This window comes from Haematobia irritans, chromosome 3 (genome assembly GCF_050003625.1).
Source record: "Haematobia irritans isolate KBUSLIRL chromosome 3, ASM5000362v1, whole genome shotgun sequence".
Taxonomy (NCBI): domain Eukaryota; kingdom Metazoa; phylum Arthropoda; class Insecta; order Diptera; family Muscidae; genus Haematobia; species Haematobia irritans.
Genome location: NC_134399.1, coordinates 197,272,576 through 197,294,116, shown reverse-complemented (window position 1 = coordinate 197,294,116; position 21,541 = coordinate 197,272,576). Strand labels below are relative to the sequence as shown.

Sequence of the window (21,541 nt, the reverse complement as noted above, 5' to 3'; positions counted from 1 at the left end):
ATTTTATATACCTTTTTAACTTCAGAGGCTTATGACGCAAATCCACACAACAAAAACTAGCGAAATCGGTGAAATTGGACAAAAATGAAATGAAAATAGCAACTTATGGCATATATCTTTCATATGGATAGAAAATGGAAATTGATATTAATTAGTTTCATTTTACTAACATAGAATATTACTCTTTTGAAGAAGCAATTAGTAACTACCGAAAAGTAACAGCATACAGCGTACGAATAAAAACATTTCTTTTATTGTATATCATAAGCCATAGTTTTATGTAATATAATAATAATTTTTTGAAATAAAATACTGGTAGTTATGAAAAATTGTCTTATATTGTACGAAAAATTTCTTAGTTGTATACAGGCTTGTTGTACCTTTAATTCCTCAATTTATTAGTTTCTTTGAAAATTATACTGATAAACAGTTTATTTGAAACCAATTTCTAAATATAGGATTCCCAAAAACTTGTTCATTTTTCCGGATAGCAGGAATATTTTGAATGAGTGTAAGTACATTCTTCCCACAGCGTAGTAAGAATGAACCAAAATACGATGCAATACATAAACTTATTTATAAGAAAATCATGAACTTATCTAGATGAAAAAAATCTTTGGCGCCAAATCATGGTCATTCTTACTATGGGTTAGTTCATTTTTCGTAAACAATAGTATACTTTTTTTTCGGTGTATAGAAAATTTTGTTAAAATTTTATTTCTATAAAAAATGTTGTCAAAATTTTATTTCTTTAGAATTTTATTTCTATAAAAAATTTTGTCAAAACTTTATTTCTATAGAAATTTTTGCCAAAATTGTATTTCTATAGAAAATTTTGCCAAAATAGTATTTCTATAGAAACTTTTGTCAAAATTTTATTTCTATAGAAAATTTTGTCAAAATTTTATTTCTATAGAAAATTGTGTCGATAGTTTATTTCTATAAAAATTGTTGTCAAAATTTTATTTCTATAGAAAATTGTGTCGACAGTTTATTTCTATAGAAATTTTTGCCAAAATTGTATTTCTATAGAAAATTTTGTCAAAATTGTGTTTCTATAGAAAATTTTGTCAAAATTGTATTTCTATAGAAAATTTTGTCAAAATTTTATTTCTATAGAAAAATTTGTCAAATTATTATTTCTATAGAAAATGTATTTTTTTAATTTTACTTATATATGAAATTTTGTCAAAAGTTTATTTCTATAGAAAATTTTATAAAAATTTTATTTCTATAGAAAATTTTGTCAAAATATTATTTCTATAAACAATTTTGTCGAAATATTATTTCTATAGAAAATTTATTTTTTAAATTTTACTTATATAGATAATTTTGTCAAAATTTTATTTCTATAGAATCGAAAGTTTTGTCAAAATTGTATTTCAATCCAAATTTTTTTTCTATAGAAAATTTTGTCAACATTTTATTTTTATAGAAAATTTTGTCAACCTTTTATTTCTATAGAATATTTTGACAAAATTTCATTTCTATAAAAAATTTTGTCAAAATTTTATTTCTATAGAAAATTTTGTCAAAATTAAATATAGTAAAGAAAACCGACGTGGAAAGTACTCTTGACGCATTAAACTCATTCCACAGCCAACTACAATTTACAATGGAGTTAGAGAAGGATAACAAGCTACCATATTTAGACTGTAACATACTGAGAGATGATAACTGTTTGAGGCTGAATTGGTATCAAAAACCAACAGCAACTGGACGACTAATAAATTATAATTCAAAACACAATAAAAGTATAATCCATATGACAGCAATCAATTTTATAGATCGAATCTTAAGGATAAGTGATGCAGAATTCCACAAGGAGAATGAAATAAAGATAAGACAAATATTGACCACAAACGATTTTCCAAATGGAATAATAAGCAGACTAATAAATCGCGTTAAAAATAAAACACTTGACGAAAACATTAAAACTAAGACTATTGAAGAGCCGGACCATTATAAGGATAAGTCATACAAACCCATGACTTACGTTGAAGGATTCTCAGAGCGTTTTTTCAAATCGGACGTATATAACAAGGACAAGATTCAAATTGCTTCACGCACATCGAGAACAGCAAAGGAATTATTCAGCAACACAAAGTCAAAAATAAAGAATGAGGACAGGAGTAATATAGTGTACAAAATTAAATGTAATGGAGACAAGTCCAACATATGCCCAATGGCATATGTTGGCACTACAATGACCAAACTTAAGACAAGACTTTCGTCGCATAAATCAGACCTTAAAGCTGTAGACAAATCAGTAGAGCAAAAAACAGCACTTGCAGCTCACTGTGCAACAACAGGACACAAGCCCAACTTCACAGACGTCGAGATACTTGCTCAAGAGAATAATCATAGGCGTAGATACACTCTTGAGATGCTTAATATAATAGATCTCTCTCCTGACAAGAGAATGAATTTCAAAAAAGACACGGAAGAATGCGCGAGAATGTATCGACACATCATAAACAAGCATCGACACAAACGAAGCTTAGTGTACGGTGACTTGCAGAACGAACAGCATCACACGAACTCACGTTAGTTATTTTCAATATATTATATCTAAAATAATATTGTGATTTGTGAACATTAAAAGTAATTTAATTTTTGTAATTTATGTAGATACAAAATCCCAGAAGATGGTTAGTGGCACTAACCGAAATATTGGAAATAAATATTAAAACAAATCAATAATCGATTGTTTCTATGACCTCAAGCCGAACAAAATTAATAATCAGAAAAAATTTTATTTCTTTAGAAAACTTTGTCAAAATTTTATTTTTATAGAAAATTTTGTCAAAATTTTATTTCTATAGAAAATTTTGCAAAATTTTATTTCTATAGGAAATTTTGTCAAAATTTTATTTCTATAAGAAATTTTGTCAAACTTTAATTTCTATAGAAAATTTAGTCAAAATTTTATTTCTATGGAAAATGTTGTCAAGAGTTTTATTTTTATAGAAAATTTTGTCAACATTTTATTTCTATAGAATATCTTGACAAAATTTCATTTCTATAGAAAATTATGTCAAAAGTTCATTTCTATAGGAAATTTTGTCAAAATTTTATTTCTATAGCAAATTTTATCAACATTTTATTTCTATAGAAAATTTTGTCAAAATTTTATTTCTATAGAAAATTTTGTCAAAATTTTATTTCTATAGAAACTTTGTCAAAATTTTATTTCTTTAGAAAATTTTGTCAAAATGTTATTTCTATAGGAAATTTTGTCAAAATTTTATTTCTATAGGAAATTTTGTCAACATTTTATTTCTATAGAAAATTTAGTCAAAATTTTTTTTATATGGAAAATGTTGTCAAAAGTTTATTTTATAGAAAATTTTGTAAACATTTTATTTCTATAGAAAATTTTGTCAAAATTTTATTCCCATAGAAAATTTTGTCAAGTTTCTATTTCTTTAGAAAACTTTGTCAAAATTTTATTTCTATAGAAAATTTTGTCAAAATTTTATTTCTATAGAAAATTTTGCAAAATTTTATTTCTATAGAAAATATTGTCAAAATGTTATTTCTATCGAAAACGTTGTCAAAATTTTATTTCTATAGAAAACTTTGTCAAAATTGTATCAAAATTTTATTTCTATAGGAATTTTATTCAAAAATTTTATTTCTATAGAAAATTTTGTCAAAATTTTATTTCTATATGAAATTTTGTCAAAATTTTATTTCTATAGAAAATTTTGTCAAAATTTTATTTCTATATGAAATTTTGTCAAAATTTTATTTCTATATGAAATTTTGTCAAAATTTTATTTCTATAGAAAATTTTGTCAAAATTTTATTTCTATAGAAAATTTTGTAAAAATTTTATTTTCATAGAAAATTTTGTCAAAATTTTATTCCCATAGCAAATTTTGTTATCTATAGAAAATTTTGTCAAAATTTTATTTCTATAGAAACTTTGTCAAAATTTTATTTCATTAGAAAATTTTGTCAAGATTTGATTTCTATCGAAAATTTGTTAAAAATTTTATTTCTATCGAAAATTTTGTCAAAATTGTATTCTATCGAAAACTTTGTCAAAATTTTATTTCTATAGAATATTTTGTCAAAGTTTTATTTCTATTGAAAACTTTGTCAAAATTTTATTTCTATAGAATATTTTGTCAAAGTTTTATTTCTATAAAAAATTTTGTCAAAGGTTTATTTTTATAGAAAATTTTGTCAAAATTTGACAAATATACTTTTCCTCTCTTGGTTAAGCTACTCTTGAAAAAAAAAAAACAAAACTAAATTTTATTTCTATGGAAAATTTTGTCAAAAGTTTATTTCTATAGAAAATTTTGTAAAAATTTTATTTTCATAGAAAATTTTGTCAAAATTTTATTCCCATAGCAAATTTTGTCAAGTTTTTATTTCTTTAGAAAATTATGTCAAAATTTTATTTCTATAGAAAATTGTGCAAAATTTTATTTCCATAGAAAATTTTGTCAAAATTTTATTTTTATAGAAAATTTTGCAAAATTTTAATTGCATAGAAAAATTTTCCAAAATTTTATTCACATAGAAAATTTTGTCAAAATTTTATATCTATAGAAATTTTGTCAAAATTTTATTTCTATCGAAAAATTTTGACAAAACTTTATTTCTCTTAAAAATGTTGGCAAAATTTTAATTTCTATTTGTCAAAATTTAATTTATGGGAATATTGTGTCAAAATTTTATTTCTATAGAAAATTTGTGAGGTACCTCTTAGTTGCAGACGAATTATTTTGCAAAATCGATTAAAACATCAAGAATTCTACCAAACAGTAAAAAAATCTACCATTTTGATAAATATGATTATTTAAATATATGGTGATGTCAAATAAGTTCAACAAATGTTTCGAATTTACAAAAAAATTTATTTAATTTTTATGAAAAACTATAGTCTTTGTGAAAATGTATATACAAATTTATACTAAACAACAAAAAATGCCAACAAATTAATGCCTTGTGGGTGGCAAGTAGGCGGATCCTTGACCACCAGTGGAGGTGGATGAACCGAAGCCTGATGAGGAACCGGAAGAACCAGAGCTAGTACCGAATGAACCGGAGCTAGTACCGAAGGAACCTGAAGAACCGGTGGATCCAGCATTAAAAGAAGCACCTGAATTTCCGTTATCACCCAAAATACCAACAACAGATTGTTGAGGAGCAACACCAGCATCGGTGTGTTCGGAGGAACCTTCAATTTTGTCGTATTCGGCTGGAAGGGATAAAAGACGATTTAAGAAAATACGTTTAGGGTGACACTAAATGCATTCCTTACCTTGAATTTGTCTTTGGGCATGTTGAGCCTCTTCTTCAGTCTTGTATTTGATGAAGAATACTTCAGGTTTGCTGGGCACGGTGGGTGCAGGGGTGGCAATATCACCAACTTCCAAAGCGCTGTCCTTCTTGGACAATACATAGATGACAGTCTTTTCCTCTTGAGGAGCATATTCAGCGGATAATTTAACATTAGCACTGCTGCCAGATGGAGATTTTATGAAAACAACACGGTAGTTCTTTTGGGGACGACCAATTACCAAGTGTTTGGTTTGGGATAAGTTGTCTTGATCTTCAGGAGCAGCAACGGTAATGAATTGTTTGTGAACGAAAGGAGCTTCAAATTGACCACCTTGAGAGGCAGATCCTTGATGGTGTGAGGCTCCAACGAATGATGATGAGCCACCGAAAGAAGATCCCCCACCAAGGGATCCAGAAGATCCAAATGATGACCCACCACCAATTGAACCCGAACCAAACGATGAACCACCACCACCAATAGAACCAGAGCCAAAGTTAGTTCCAGCAGAAGATGATCCAGTACTGAAACCATTGCTGCCACCAAATCCTCCCAAACTTCCGCCTCCAACATTGCCAGTGAGTCCACCGCCAAAGGTACCGGAAACACCATTACCATAGTTGTACTGAGGTTTAGCCAAACCCACAGCAACCAAAGAGCACAAGGTCTAAAATGAAGCACAAAAAACAACCAAAATTAAAATTATCAATAATCCTTGATGACAAAATGTGAAATTACCAAAAATAAACGCATTTTGGATTTGAGGTGATTTGTTTGTTGTTATGCAGTTGTTGAATAACTGATGCTTCTCTCTAGGGCCACCAACTGTTTTATAGTCAGTCGTCAATTTACAGAGGAAACATGTCTTCTTCGATCAAAAAAGAATTGCAGAGGAAGTGATAACAGGCAGGTGGTACTATCTTCAAATAAAAAATGCCTAGCGGGCTTCGTCTTTTGTTTTGAAGTGTGTGATTATAATTGATGCTGTTATTGGGCTGATATTGACGATGGTGATGACGATGACGATGATGATGATGTTTGATTCGATTAATCCAACAACGGCTCGTGTCTCTCTTTTTTATGTTAATAATAAGACTCCCTTTCTATCCAAATTTCATATTTTGAATTTTCTTGTCTTACAGAAAATGTGTAATGCCACTTTTTTGATTTCGGATTCAGCTACTGTTTCGGTCGATGTAATTGGTGACAATGAAGATCGATGATCAAACATTTGGCTTATTTACATAAGTAGATATTAAGATCATTCCAATGTCATATTAAATCAGTGCTAACATAGGAAAATCTCGGCAGTTACGCTGGTCTAAGGAAGTCTGTAGCACGGGAGTATATTTTGAAATATTGTTTAATAGGCTAATTTAAATTTTTTTCATCCTTATTCCAGTCAGTTGCGAGTTCTAAGATTTAGAAATAACAATGAATTATTTTATTTTCATTGTTATTTCTTAATATATTTAAATCTAATCTTTTAAGACTTCTACCAAATCTCAAGAAATAGAATTTAAATTAGCTAATGCCCTGGAAAATATTTAAATGTATACCAAAAACAAAATCGTAGTTTTTTATTGCAAATAAAAACTTATTCTTTACTTAAATTTTATTATTATTTTTTGGAAAATTTTTTTTTTTTTAAATATGTCTCAACATTTTATAAACTAAACGTGGGTATAGAGTTCAATTACCGTACATATTAGTTCAAGATAAACTAAAGCTATAGAAAATGTTCGTACGATTCCCAAAAATAGTAAGAATGAACTACAGTATGGTTAAAATAGTCATGATCTGGCGCCAATGAATTTTATAACTTCCATCATAGGATGGGGGGTATATTAACTTTGTCATTCCGTTTGTAACACATCGAAATATTGCTCTAAGACCCCATAAAGTATATATATTCTGGGTCGTGGTGAAATTCTGAGTCGATCTAAGCATGTGTGTCCGTCTGTTGAAATCACGCTAACTTCCGAACGAAACAAACTATAGACTTGAAACTTGGCATAAGTATATTGAAAAAAATATTTACGTGATATTAAAGACTACGTAACTTAAATTTTGGAATGCGAAATTTACAAAATATTAAGGACAAATTTCTTTAAAATAATTAAATTTTAATTAAAATAAAGTTTATAATCTTTGCTTCAAAAATTTTTTATTAAATTTAGGACACAAATTTTGTAAATTTTTGTCCCTCCGTTAAAGTCACATGTCTTTGAACTAAGGCTAATTTTCCTTAAATTAAAGAAATATATTTTTGATTTAAAGAAATAGTCCTTAAATTAACTGAAATATTGAAACTTTAGATTTAAGATAAACACGTTTCAAATATAGGCTAAAACTTATTTTGAGGATTTAGCGTCTTTGGTTCAAAGCTTTTTTGGAATTAAGAAAACATTTTTTACTTTGAAGAATCCGTTATAATTGGGATTTATAAATTGAATGAACATTTGATAAATGAGATATATATCTTAATTTTAATTTTATTTGTCCTAGATTTAAAGCCAGATAGGTCGCTAAAAATGTCATTATTTTAAAGAAGCCGCATCTTTGGCTGGGAATAAATACCAAAATCCTTAAGGGAAGGTCAAAATCTTTGGATCCAAGTAAACTTTTTTTGAGTGTAGTTGTTATTAATGTAGGTCGGATTGTATTGCAAATGGACTATATCGGACCATTTTTACGTATAGCTCCCATATAAATCGACGCCCAGATTTCGCTTGTGGAGCCTCTTGGGGGAGCAAAATTCATCCGATCCGGTTGCAATTTGGTACGTGGTGTAAGTACACTGAAAAAAATATTGTCGTGAGGTCAAAGATTTCATGTCTTTAAATTACAAATGCACATTTTGCTTAGCATAGAAGACGCATTTCTCTAATATAAAGTTTTTTTCCTTGTCCAAAAGTCGATAAACTTTTCAATGAAGTTGTGATGTCCTTATATTTAAGTGATTTGACTTAAAAATGGGTATCATAACATGAAAGAAAAAAATTTTGGACTAACGTCAACTTGACTTTAATAATTCAGAAAAATTCTTTAAAATTAGTGAAATTGTCTTTAAATTTGTTGTTTTTTGCATCTTGACTGCAAAGCAAAAAATCGTTAAAATATAGGACATGTTTTTCAAAACTTTATTTTAAAGAAGTTGTTTACTTGATACATAGCATAATTTCTACTGGAAGTCGAGTCTTAATTTGGAAAATAAAGTTGTCGTTAACTCGTTTTTAAAGGACTTTGATAGCATATGAAGAAAAAAAGCTGAGAAAGCAAAAAATTAAAATTTGCTTCCTAGAAGCAAGTACGCAAAGCCCAAATTTAAAAGAGAATTGTGTCTTAAAGGTATCCTTACTTGTATTCTCCGCTTCTTTGGCTCGGAATCAATACCAAATTTTTTAAAATAAAGACAAAATCTTTGGAACCGGGCATGCTTTTTTTCAGTGTATATGGTCCGTAATAACCATGCAAAATTTGGTCCAAATCGGTCCATAATTAAATAAAGCTCCAATATAAACCGATCCCCAGATTTGATCTCCGGAGTCTCTTGGAGGGGCAAAATTCATCCGATCCGGTTGAAATTTGGTACGTGGTGCTAGTATATGGTCTCTAACAACCATGCAAATATTTCATCCGATGCAGTTCAAATTTTGTATTTTGTGTAAGTATATGGTCTCTAACAACCATACAAAAATTGGTCCAAATCGGTCCATAATTATATATAGCTCCCATATAAACCGATCCCCACATTTGACCTCCGGAGCCTCTTGGAGGAGCAAAATTCATCCGATCCGGTTGAAATTTGGTACGTGGTGACATTTGGTACATTGCGCTAGTATATGGCCGCTAACAACCATGCCAAAATTGGTACATATCGGTCTATAGTTATATATAGCCGATCCCCAAAAATAATCTACCAAAATTTTATTTCTATAGAAAATTTTTTCAAAATTTTTATTACTGTATAAAATTTTGTCAAGATTTTATTTCTATAGAAAATTTTGTCAATACTTTATTTCTATAGAAAATGATGTCAAAATTTCATTGCTATAGAAAATTTTGTCAAAATTTTATTTCTATAGAAAATTTTGTCAAAATTTTATTTTTATAGAAAATTTTGTCAAACTGAATTATTTACGTATTTATTCGACCTTTTGTTTGTTTAATATATACCCCGTATGGACTAACTTACAATTGAGACGACGGTGTTAAGAAGTTTTAACATACCTTGCCATCGGCAAGTGTTACCGCAACCCAAGTAATTCGATTGTGGATGACAGTCTTTAGTACAAGTTTCTATGCAAATCATGGTGGAAGGTACATAAGATTCGGCCTGGCCGAACTTACAGCTGTATATACATGTCTTAAATTTGGGTCTTCATTTGAGAACCATTTCTCGTGTTCTTGAAATTCTCTTAACTTTTATAATAAAACTCAATGAAGTTTTAAAATTTTATAACGTGTTTATATTTACACTTAACAACAAAAGGTTTACTACAAACTATAACAAACAACATGTTGATGTATTCAACGAATTCATTTGCCAGCAGGAGGCAAATAAGCAGAGCCGGAGGATGATCCACCATTGCCAAACGAAGCAGAACCACTGCCAAAGGAGGAGGATCCACCTCCCAAGGAGGATGAACCAGCGCCGAATGAACCAGCGGAATTACCACCATTGGAACCAAATGAACCACCAGCATTACCACTATCACCCAAAACACCAACAACAGATTGTTGAGGAGCAACACCAGCATCAGTGTGTTCCGAGGAACCTTCTATTTTGTCATATTCGGCTGAAATAGAAATTGAATGTTTAGAGATCTAAAATACTTTTGATTGCTACATTGGCATACCTTGAATTTGTCTTTGAGCATGTTGAGCCTCTTCCTCGGTCTTGTATTTAATGAAGAATACTTCAGGTTTGCTAGGTACAGTTGGTGCAGGTGTTGCAATATCCCCAACTTCCAAAGCACTATCCTTTTTGGATAGAACATAAATGACAGTCTTTTCTTCTTGTGGAGCATATTCGGCAGATAACTTAACATTGGCATTGCTACCAGAAGGAGCCTTAATGAATACGACGCGATAGTTCTTTTGAGGACGACCAATTACCAAACGTTTAGTTTGGGACAAACTATCTTGATCTTCAGGAGCGGAAATGGTGATGAATTGTTTATGAACGAAAGGAGCTTCAAGTTGGCCGGACTGGGAGCTAGCACCATGATGATGGGAAGCACCACCGAATGAAGAACCTCCAAAGGAGGAGGAACCACCGAAGGAAGAAGAAGATGCCCCGAAAGATGAACCTCCAAAAGAGCCACTATTTCCTCTAACTGCTCCACTTGAAGCTCCACCAAAAGCAGGAGCACCACCAAATGATGATGGACCAGATGGAAAGCCTGTATTACCACCACCAAATCCACCAAAGCTTCCTCCTCCTACATTGCCGCTTGGCCGTCCAAATGTACCAGAAACTCCACTACCATAGTTATATTGGGGTTTGGCCAAGCTAGCTACCACCAAACAACACAAGGTCTGAAATAAGTATTTAAGAGAAAAAAGATTTAATTTCATTGATCCCAAACAGAACCTTGAATGTTTTGATTTTTTTCCTTTACCAAAAAGACACGCATTTTTCTATTTAAAATCTTTGGATTGGGAGGATGAACTTTTTGACTAGCCGAAGACCGAGCAAGACTGATGATATATTCCAGCATCTGTAAGAGTTTTATAGTAAATCAAACAACATTTTCAGCAAAAAGAGGAGATGCGAACGATTAACCAGTTAGCAGCTAAACACTAATCTGGCTTGGTATAATCATAGCTATCAACAATTTTGATTACCCTTTTTTGCGTTGGGGTCTCCTCCGAATGGTTGAAGTTGGTTTTGGACATTTCTGTAACTTGGCCAACTTCCTCAGCAAGCCATCTGATTAGCATATCAAATTCACATTGGGTTAATTACATGCCCCCTACATCCAATAATTAAAAAAGGTATAAAGTAAAGAAACAAGTAGCTGGAGCAAATTGATTACACACTACTTTGGCCGATAACCTATTCTCATTTTTTTGGAGTTTGCAAATAAAAAAATATGAATAATATGTAGCAGAGCATGTTTGTTTTTTTTTGCGTGATTTTTTGGTTGATATTTCGATATTTGATATGGGCTAATGATAAATTGCATTAACTAATGACTGTTTTTTCGGAAGCTTATTTCTCACAGTTGAAATTTTCTTCTTCATGTAGGTAACAGAAATTTGTACTTAATAAATTAAGACTATTTTCGGGATGGCAGCATATATAGCCGTTGGAAAACGGGAATCGCGATCGTTGTCGTTTTGTTACAGTTTTTGTTTTAATTTCTTAGAAAACTTCAAATTTGTATCACCAATACGGATTGAGATCACGGTTGCCACTTGTGCCAAAAAATAATCTACCAAAAAAATTTTAAATGTTTTAACGATTTTAGTACCAACAAGGGAAAGATACCACTTCTACAAAAAGGGAGAACTTAGTGACAACGATAGTACTCGTATGACCTAGCTTAGGTTAGGTTAGGTTAGGTGGCAGCCCGATGTATCAGGCTCACTTAGACTATTCAGTCCATTGTGAAACCACATTGGTGAACTTCTCTCTTATCACTGAGTGCTGCCCGATTCCATGTTAAGCTCAATGACAAGGGACCTCCTTTTTATAGCCGAGTCCGAACGGCGTTCCACCTTGCAGTGAAACCACTTAGAGAAGCTTTGAAACCCTCAGAAACGTCACCAGAATCCACCGCTGGAAAACTTTTTGGTGTTCGGTCGAAGCAGGAATCGAACCCACGACCTTGTGTATGCAAGGCGGGCATGCTCACCATTGCACCACTGTGGCTCCCTCGTATGACCTAACACCAAAATTAAAATTTGTTTGTCAAAATTTTATTTCTATAGAAAATTTTGTCAAAATTTTATTTCTATAGAAAATTTTGTCAAAATTTTATTTCTATAGAGAATTTTGTCAAAATTTTATTTCTATAGAAAATTTTGTCAAAATCTTATTTCTATAGAAAGCAATTTTTAACAACATTTTATTTCTATAGAAAATTTTGTCAAAATTTTATTTTTATAGAAATTTTTAACAAAATTTTATTTCTATAGATAATTTTGTCAAAATTTTATTTTTATAGAAAATTTTGTCAAAATTGTATTTCCATAGAAAATTTTGTCAAAATTTTATTTCTATAGAAAATTTTTTCAAAATTTTATTTCTATAGAAAATTTTGTCAAAATTTTATTTCTATAGAAAATTTTGTCAAAATTTTTTTTTTATAGAAAATTTTGTCAAAATTTTATTTCTATAGAAAATGTTTACAAAATTTTATTTCTATAGAAAATTTTATCAAAATTTTATTTCTATAGAAAATTTTGTCAAAATATTATTTCTATAGAAAATTTTGTCAAAATTTTATTTCTATAGAAAATTTTATCAAAATTTTATTTCTATAGAAAATTTTATCAAAATTTTATTTCTATAGAAAATTTTGTCAAAATTTTATTTCTATAGATAATTTTGTCAAAATATTATTTCTATAGAAAATATTTTTCTCAAAAATTTCTATATAAGTCGCATTTTTAAATAAGAATAAAAACCAAAAATCCTTGGGGTAGTCATAATTATCAGATCCAAGTAAATTTTTTTAAGTGTAGATAGTAAGAAAACAAATCTGTAATAAAATCATGAAAATATAAGAAAGGGGAATTTCGTTTGTCCAAAATTTTGTTCCTAAGGGAAGTATTTTTTCTTTGGGTGTATATCTAAGAACAATTTTTAAATTTGTTTCTTTAATTACCCTACGGGAAATAGATCAACCACAGGACCGGTACAGGATTAGTCCCCGGTGTGCATGGACCTGTCCTAGTTCTGGTCAAGAAGTATGGAAGGGACCGGTCACTTTAACATGGGTTTGTCATAGACGGGATAAATTTACACTTTATGACACGTCTTGGACAGAGATGGTCTGTATCAAACTTTTTTAGGTTTGCGACTGTCGCAAAGTTGTAAACGTCGTAAACGTCACATACGTGTCGTAAATGTAGGAAAAGTAACAAAAGTCGCAAACTCAAAATACTTCAGTCGCGTCAGCTAGGCAGCAAATTCGATGATATCCAAGACGATAGTATGTGCGAAGAGAAGGTTTTAGTCCCCACATTTTCCCTATTGCCTTTTGCACGAGTACAGGGTAGAGGTGTGCACGTGAGTAATATTTTGCTCACGCTCACGCACACTCACGACGGAGAAATCTTATTCACGCACACTCACGCACGATATTTTTTGGTAGGACTCACGCTCACGCACGTTCACGAAAAGAAACTTTATACTCACGCACACTCACGCACGAAAATCTTTTAAATGTCGTGACTCACAAAAAATATCGTGACTCACGAAAAATGTCGTGACACACGAAAAACCTCGTGACTCACGAATAATTTTATGAGTAATTTACCTATAGAACCTGACTAAAAACATGAGTATGATTAAAATCGAGAGCGTTATAAAACTGGTTAACACCTAGGTTGTCACTAAAATTATAAATGAATTCAACTCGTAGGCATTTTATGTTCGTAAGCGGGATTTTTTTCGTGAGCGTGTTTTTCCGAAATTCGTTACTCACGCACACTCACGACGATATTATTTTCGTGACTCACGCTCACGCACGACATTTGATTGGTTAATCACGCTCACGCACACTCACGCCGTAGCCGTCAGCGTGACTCACGAATCACGCGTGAGTCACGAACATTTTCGTGAGTCACGACAATTTCGTGTCACGTGCACATCTCTAGTACAGGGTAACCGTGGATTTTCTCGTCCTTTCTTAGCTTTAAGTTCAGTCTCCTGTCCAATATAACCCCAAGGTATTTTGCACACTCACCAACGGGAATTTCGATACCACGTAAGAAAATAGGCTTGACGGTGGAAAAACTTTCACAAATTTCTGCAGAAACTCACAGCGAATGCTGTCATGCTAAATTAAAAAATGTTCAGGATTTCTTCTATTCAAAATTAGGTTTTCTACAGTAGGTTTACGACTTTTGCGACATACCTATTATACCGTCGCAAATGTATGTCGCAAAAGTCACAGTTTGTGACAGGCCAACCCTGGTCTTGGACTCGTTCCTAAGGACACGTCCTGGGAAATTTTAGTAGTAACACTCTACTCGTATAGACAGGTCCTCATGAACTAGTCTCGGACAAACTCTTAGGAATCTGTTTCAGTTTGGTTATCCGCACGGCACCAAAAATGAAAAACTTTTGAAATATGTTGAACAATAGGTTATTCTGGTAATTCTACTTCACTAAATGTGTAGATCCAATAAGATTTTTATATCAAGCGAATATGGAAATCATAAAATTATGACTATTTAAAAACTGCGACAAACTGGATCACCGGTACCAGTATTGTGATAGGTCCGTCAGTGGCAATTTGCACCAATTTCCCGTAGGGTACATACACATTATGTTTAACAAATTTTCACTTGAAAATTTTCAAATGAAAATCGAAGATTCCCACCTTCGACGTTGGCGACCCGTAAAAGTTTTCCCTTACTATTTTTGTTTGTTTTCAAATAGTCCACAATTTCTTCATCCGATCAAAACTTTCAGCAAGTATTTTTTTTTTAAGAAAATACTTTATCAGAAGATGTAATTGTTGTAATTGCAAATATTTGTCTCCAAGTTCCTTATGTTAATTTGTTTTCTTTCCCCTTAAAACTTTTGTTTTATAAAAAAAATAAAATGTTTATTGATTAAACAAACATATAACAAAAAAATAACAAATAAAACTTGTTGGCATTTGATTAATTAAACCTACTAAATCTTCATCTCCAACTTGAACTCCCTCAATGATTTAATGACTAGGAGGCAAGTAAGCAGAAGATCTAACTCCGGCAGGGCCTGAAGAGCCAAAGCCAGATGAAGAGCTACCAGTATGGAAGGAACCAGAAGAACCCGTACCAAATGAGCCCGAAGAACCTCCGAATGATCCTCCTCCAACACCACCAGCATGACCGCCATTATCCAAGATACCAACAACAGACTGTTGTGGAGCAACACCAGCGTCAGTGTGTTCGGAAGAACCTTCAATTTTGTCATATTCGGCTAGAGGGGAAAACCAATTAATCTTCAGATTCAATTTTTTTAAATCTTTCTGATGGCTTACCTTGAATTTGTCTTTGGGCATGTTGAGCCTCTTCCTCAGTCTTGTATTTGATGAAGAATACTTCGGGTTTGCTAGGCACAGTGGGTGCAGGTGTGGCAATATCACCAACATCCAAAGAGCTATCCTTCTTGGACAACACATAGATGACAGTCTTTTCTTCTTGAGGAGCATATTCGGCGGACAATTTAACATTGGCATTGCTTGACGATGGAGCCTTGATGAAAACGACACGATAGTTCTTTTGTGGACGTCCAATTACCAAGCGTTTAGTTTGGGATAAACTATCCTGATCCTCAGGAGCGGAGACGGTAATGAATTGCTTGTGAACCAAAGGAGCTTCAAATTGACCACCATGAGCAGCACCGCCATGGGCTGCACCACCATGATAGTTGGAAGCTCCGCCAAAGGAAGATCCACCAAACGAAGAAGAACCACCGAAAGAAGAACCCACACCCGATCCAAAAGCAGATCCACCAAAGGATGAAGGTGCTGAGGAGAATCCACTATTACCGCCCGAGTATCTAGCACTGGCACCACCTCCAAAGCCTCCAAAGCCACCAAAACTACCTCCTCCTACATTTCCGTTGGAACCTCCGAAAGTACCGGAAACACCACTGCCATAATTGTATTGAGGTTTAGCCAAGCCAACGGCAACCAAAGAACACAAAGTCTAAAATCAAAAACAAATTCGCCATTAATGTAATCCTCTGCGCCAGTTTGTAATCCTTTTTGAGGGGGGGAGGGGGCTTTCTAATTACCAAAAATACACGCATTTTATTTTCCCGGTGCTGCGAGTCTATGTTCTTTATCTAAAGTTTGATGAGATACTAATGACGTACTCCATAATCATCTATGATTTTATAGCCAAATCATAAATTTGAGAAATTTCTAGTGATACTCCCAATTTAATTCACTGCTTCACTTGATCAGGCTTAGATGATAAAAGAGTGAATTGTCCAAATATGGCTCTAAGCAAATGGCTCAGAGTCATTTGTTTTGTTTGCTTGACTGGAGTTCTCTTTCCTGTATTAATAATTTATGCGTTTATATCATCGTTGTTGCTTATTTATTTGACCTAACGCCTTTTTTTTTGTAATCAAAAGATACAATGCTGCACTCTATAATCGGCTAATAGAGATTTATGTATATGCTATATTACAATACATTTGGTATTTGGGAAAATGAGGTGTGGTTTGTTTTAGGGAATAATACCTAAAATTTATAATGAAAATACAAGTTTGATGGAATTATCAATCAAGTCGACAGATTTTGTTTAATAAGATATAATTATTGGTTTTTCATATGGAGGAAATTTTATTTTGACAACAAATCCCAATGATTCACGGTTTCAGAGTCAACGTTGATTATTTGTTGTGAAAATCAAGTGTTGAAAAATGGAGAACTGCAAAATTCTATGCTGATTTCCGGACCCTACTATTTACAGCCTGTAGATCATTCATGGACTACAAGCGACTGACCCCGAAGGTTAGGTTAGGTTATGTGGCAGCCCGATGTATCAGGCTCACTTAGACTATTCAGTCCATTGTGATACCACAGTGGGGAACTTCTCTCTTATCACTGAGTGCTGCCCGATTCCATATTAAACTCAATTATAGCCGAGTCCGAACGGCGTTCCACATTCCAGTGAAACCACTTAGAGAAGCTTTGAAACCCTCAGAAATGACACTGAGGTGGAATAATCCACCGCTGAAAAACTTTTTGGTGTTCGGTCGTAGCAGGAATCGAACCCACGACCTTGTGCATGCAAGGCGGGCATGCTAACCATTGCACCACGGTGGCTCCCAAAACAGAATGGTTTCTCCGAAATACAAGGTCGAAATGGTGCAATTTCAGTTTTCCGTGAAGTCTGACATTTGTCTACCCTCTCGAAGGGGAATACTATGATTGGCGATCGTCTGGGAATTTCAGAAGATAACCGATTGGATTTGCAAAAGATATACAACAAGTCACGTCAAATCTCAATTCGAGGGTTGCCTTTTAAATTTCGGAATTATAGAACACGGAAAATATAGAAAGAACAATTTTGGTTATTTTTAGAAAATTATGATTATTTTTAGAAACAGTATTAAAAACGCTGGCACCACTTTATATTAGGAAAATAAGTAAATAGCTTTGAACAAATTCAAGAAAATTTATTAGACATAATTATTATTTTTACTTGTTAAAGAAAATGTTGCTGTTTGAAGGAAAAAAATGGAGTTCAAGATTGCAAGAATGCCTTTAGTGCCATACGACGTTCAAGATGGACGCATTTGTAGTAAAGTTTACAAATTTAAAACTTTCACTACCGAAATAAACCTAATGTTAAAAACTTTAATTTTTCCTTGCTTTTACTATTGCTAACAGCATGTAACTAAAACAAAAATTGTCATTTTGAGATCCTACCTCAATTACTTCAAAAGCTATATGAGCTTGTTCTGAAAACTTGATTCTTTAATTGTGACCAAATGGTATTACGAAAAGAAGCCCTATTTGGCCTATAATATCATACAAAGTGTGAGAAAAACTAAAAAAAGAACCCGAAAAGTATCAGCTATAGTTTTTGAATAAATGTCCATTTAATAGAAATATAAGGTTGGGTGATAAGTCCCCGGTCTAACAAAGAAAAACACATTTTCAAGAGCAATACAACGATTATAACGACCTTCCAATTTGTTGATACCATTTTGGCAGTACTCCTTCGGTTTTGCCTCAAAATAGGCCTCAGTTTCGGCGATCACCTCTTCATTGCAGCCAAATTTTTTCCCTGCGATCATTCTTTTGAGGTCTGAGAACAAGAAAAAGTCGCTGGGGGCCAGATCTGGACAATACGGCGGTTGGGGAAGCAATTCGAAGCCCAATTCATGAATTTTTGCCATCGTTCTCAATGACTTGTGGCACGGTGCGTTGTCTTGGTGGAAACAACACTTTTTTCTTCTTCATATGGGGCCGTTTTGCCGCGATTTCGACCTTCAAACGCTCCAATAACGCCATATAATAGTCACTGTTGATGGTTTTTCCCTTCTCAATATAATCGATAAAAAATATTCCATTCGCATCCAAAAAAAACAGAGGCCATTACTTTGCCAGCGGACTTTTGAGTCTTTCCACGCTTCGGAGACGGTTAACCGGTCGCTGTCCACTCAGCCGACTGTTGATTGGACTCAGGAGTGTAGTGATGGAGCCATGTTTCATCCATTGTCACATATCGATGGAAAAACTCGAGTGTATTACGAGTTAACAGCTGCAAACACCGCTCAGAATCATCAACACGTTGTTGTTTTTGGTCAAATGTGAGCTCGCGCGGCACCCATTTTGCACAGAGCTTCCGCATATCCAAATATTGATGAATGATATGACCAACACGTTCCTTTGATATCTTTAAGGCCTCTGCTATCTCGATCAACTTCATTTTATGGTCATTCAAAATCATTTTGTGGATTTTTTTGATGTTTTCGTCGGTAACCACCTCTTTCGGGCGTCCATTGCGTTCACCGTCCTCCGTGCTCATTTCACCACGCTTGAATTTTGCATACCAATCAATTATTGTTGATTTCCCTGGGGCAGAGTCCGGAAACTCATTATCAAGCCAAGTTTTTGCTTCCACCGTATTTGTCCCTTTCAGAAAACAGTATTTTATCAAAACACGAAATTCCTTTTTTTCCATTTTTTTTCGCAATAACAAAAGTTGCTTCACAAAAGACGCTCTATCTCACAAACTAATTGATTTACAGACGTCAAATTTTGACAGGAATCATTTGAAGGTTGGTGATATATAAAAATAATATTCATTTAATACTAGCGACGCCATCTATGTGTCAGAGCGGGGACTTATCAGCCAACTTGTTACGCAAAAAAATATTAGAGTAAAGGAAACTTTCTCAAAACATGAAAACTCCATGAACTAAAATAAAGTTAAATTGTCTCTAGTGATATAGAGGGTTCACTTTTATTGAGTGTAATCATCAAAAATCACTTTATTGTTTTTCAAAATATTTCCCATTAAACTTTTCATGCGTTGAATTACTTTTTCCAATCTGAGTTATCTCCTAAACATGCATTGTGATTGTATCAACCGCTTCTTCAGGTATCGAAGAGTGATCCATGGTGAAGAATGATCCGTTTTCGATGGTTGGTTTTCCTGATTTCTTGGAAAACTACTGACAAGCAAATGTTTGCTTACCACTCAAAATTGAGTGTTCTGTGTTGTTCTAAAGGTGCTACTGCGACAGTTTGTCCCAAAAACAGCCGATCATTTGCTTCGAAGTGTTTGGTGCGTTAAAATGGCCCATCTTGAAACACCAATACAATCGACTGCTGTTTACTTTTGGACCCATATGTGTGAATCCACAACTCATCACGTCCCAGCAAAACAATTTGGAAGTACTTCTAAAGTCACAATTTTAAAAGCAAATGTCCTCCTAACAATGGTCTTTATTTTAACTACTCAGGAACTTTTTTTGTATCCTGCGGCACACTGTGGAACAGGGTATTATAAGTTAGTGCATATGTTTGCAACAACCAGAAGAAGACGAGATAGACACATGGTGTCTTTGGCAATAATGCTCAGGGTGGGTCCCTGAGTCGATCTAGCCATGTCCGTCCGTCCGTCTCTCTGTGAACACATTTTTGTGATCAAAGTCTAGGGTCAGATATGTACTTTTATGGACCCAGAAGCCAGAGTTTACACTGACTTGCTTGAAATTTTGCACAAACTTAATACTTGGTCGTATAGTTAAGTGTGCAAAATTTGATTGAAATCAGATTTAGATATAGGTCCCACATATATTTTTCGCCCGATATGAACTTATATGGCCCCAGAAGCCAGAGTTTTACACTAATTTGGTTGAAAATTTGCACTAGGAGTACAATTAGTTGTGCAGTCAAGTGTGCTAAATTTTATTGAAATCGGTTCAGATTTAGATATATATCTTTCTTCCGATTTTCCGTCTTATGACCACAGAGGTCAAAGTTGTAGTCCAATTTAAGTGAAATTTTGCGTATTATAAAAAAAAAGTTGCTTAAGGCTATTCCCTATCAAGTTATAAAATTTGCAACAAATATGTTTCATTTTACGCCTTTTTTAACTGATTTAGTTTTCACTTTAGCGGCTAATATTCGAATTTAGTACTCACCTTCAAGCTAGAGTTGCCCAATCCGGAAATATAAAATGCAACCCTGTTATCGCTCCTGATATCAGTTTTATCTGATCTTTGCCTGATAGAGTAGTAAAAACAAGTATATACGGTCGTAAGTTCGGCCAGGCCGAATCTTATGTACCCTCCACCATGGATTGCGTAGAAACTTCTACTAAAGACTGCCATCCACAATCGAATTACTTGGGTTGCGGTAACACTTTCCGATGGCAAGGTATCTTAAAAAATCCTTAACACCGTCTTCTAAATTTTATGTTAGTCCATACGGGGGATATATTAAACAAAAAAGGCCGATTAAATACGTATATAATTCAGTTCGACAAAATTTTCTATAGAAATAAAATGTTGACTAAATTTTCTATATAAATAAAATTTTGATAACATTTTCGATAGAAATAAAATTTTGACAAAATTTTCTATAGAAATAAAATTTTGACAACATTTTTTATAACAATAAAATTTTGACAAAATTTTCAATAGGAATAAAATTTTGATAAAATTTTCTATAGAAATAAAATTTTGACAAAATTTTCTATAGAAATAAAATTTTGGAAGATTAGTTTTGGCGATATGGACCAATTTTTGTGTGATTGGCCATTGTCTATATATATATAACTATAGACCGATATGGACCAATTTTTGCATGGCTGTTAGCGGCCATATACTAGCACAATGTACCAAATTTCAACCGAATCGGATGAATTTTGCTCCTCCAAGAGGTTCCGAAGGTCAAATCTTGGGATCGGTTTATATGGGGGCTATATATAATTATGGACCGATATGGACCAATTTTTGCATGGTTGTTAGAGACCATATACTAACACCACGTACCAAATTTCAACCGAATCGGATGAATTTTGCTCCTCCAAGAGGTT

The 21,541-nt window shown here is 32.9% G+C and overlaps 2 protein-coding genes across 3 annotated transcripts in view; one reads left to right on the top strand and one right to left on the bottom strand.

The window, feature by feature from the left end:
• Positions 1-21,541, top strand: part of goe (endothelin converting enzyme 1) — a 194,304-nt gene that overhangs the window by 40,664 nt on the left and 132,099 nt on the right. The window lies entirely within an intron of this gene.
• Positions 9,842-11,248, bottom strand: LOC142228972 (uncharacterized). Its single transcript, XM_075299500.1, has 4 exons — positions 11,153-11,248; positions 10,894-11,025; positions 10,162-10,843; positions 9,842-10,101 (listed from the first exon to the last, which is right to left on the bottom strand). The coding sequence occupies exons 1-4, from the start codon at positions 11,246-11,248 to the stop codon at positions 9,842-9,844; spliced, it is 1,170 nt and encodes a 389-aa protein (XP_075155615.1).

What these genes read in the sequence shown, in the direction of transcription:
- LOC142228972 (XM_075299500.1), bottom strand. Translation starts at nt 11,248, where the DNA reads ATGCTAATCAGATGGCTTGCTGAGGAAGTTGGCCAAGTTACAGAAATG. An exon ending in AGACCCCAACGCAAAAAAGG is followed by an intron (nt 11,026 to 11,152) that starts GTAATCAAAATT and finishes AAACTCTTACAG; the next exon opens with ATGCTGGAATATATCATCAG. An exon ending in ATCAAAACATTCAAGGTTCT is followed by an intron (nt 10,844 to 10,893) that starts GTTTGGGATCAA and finishes TACTTATTTCAG; the next exon opens with ACCTTGTGTTGTTTGGTGGT.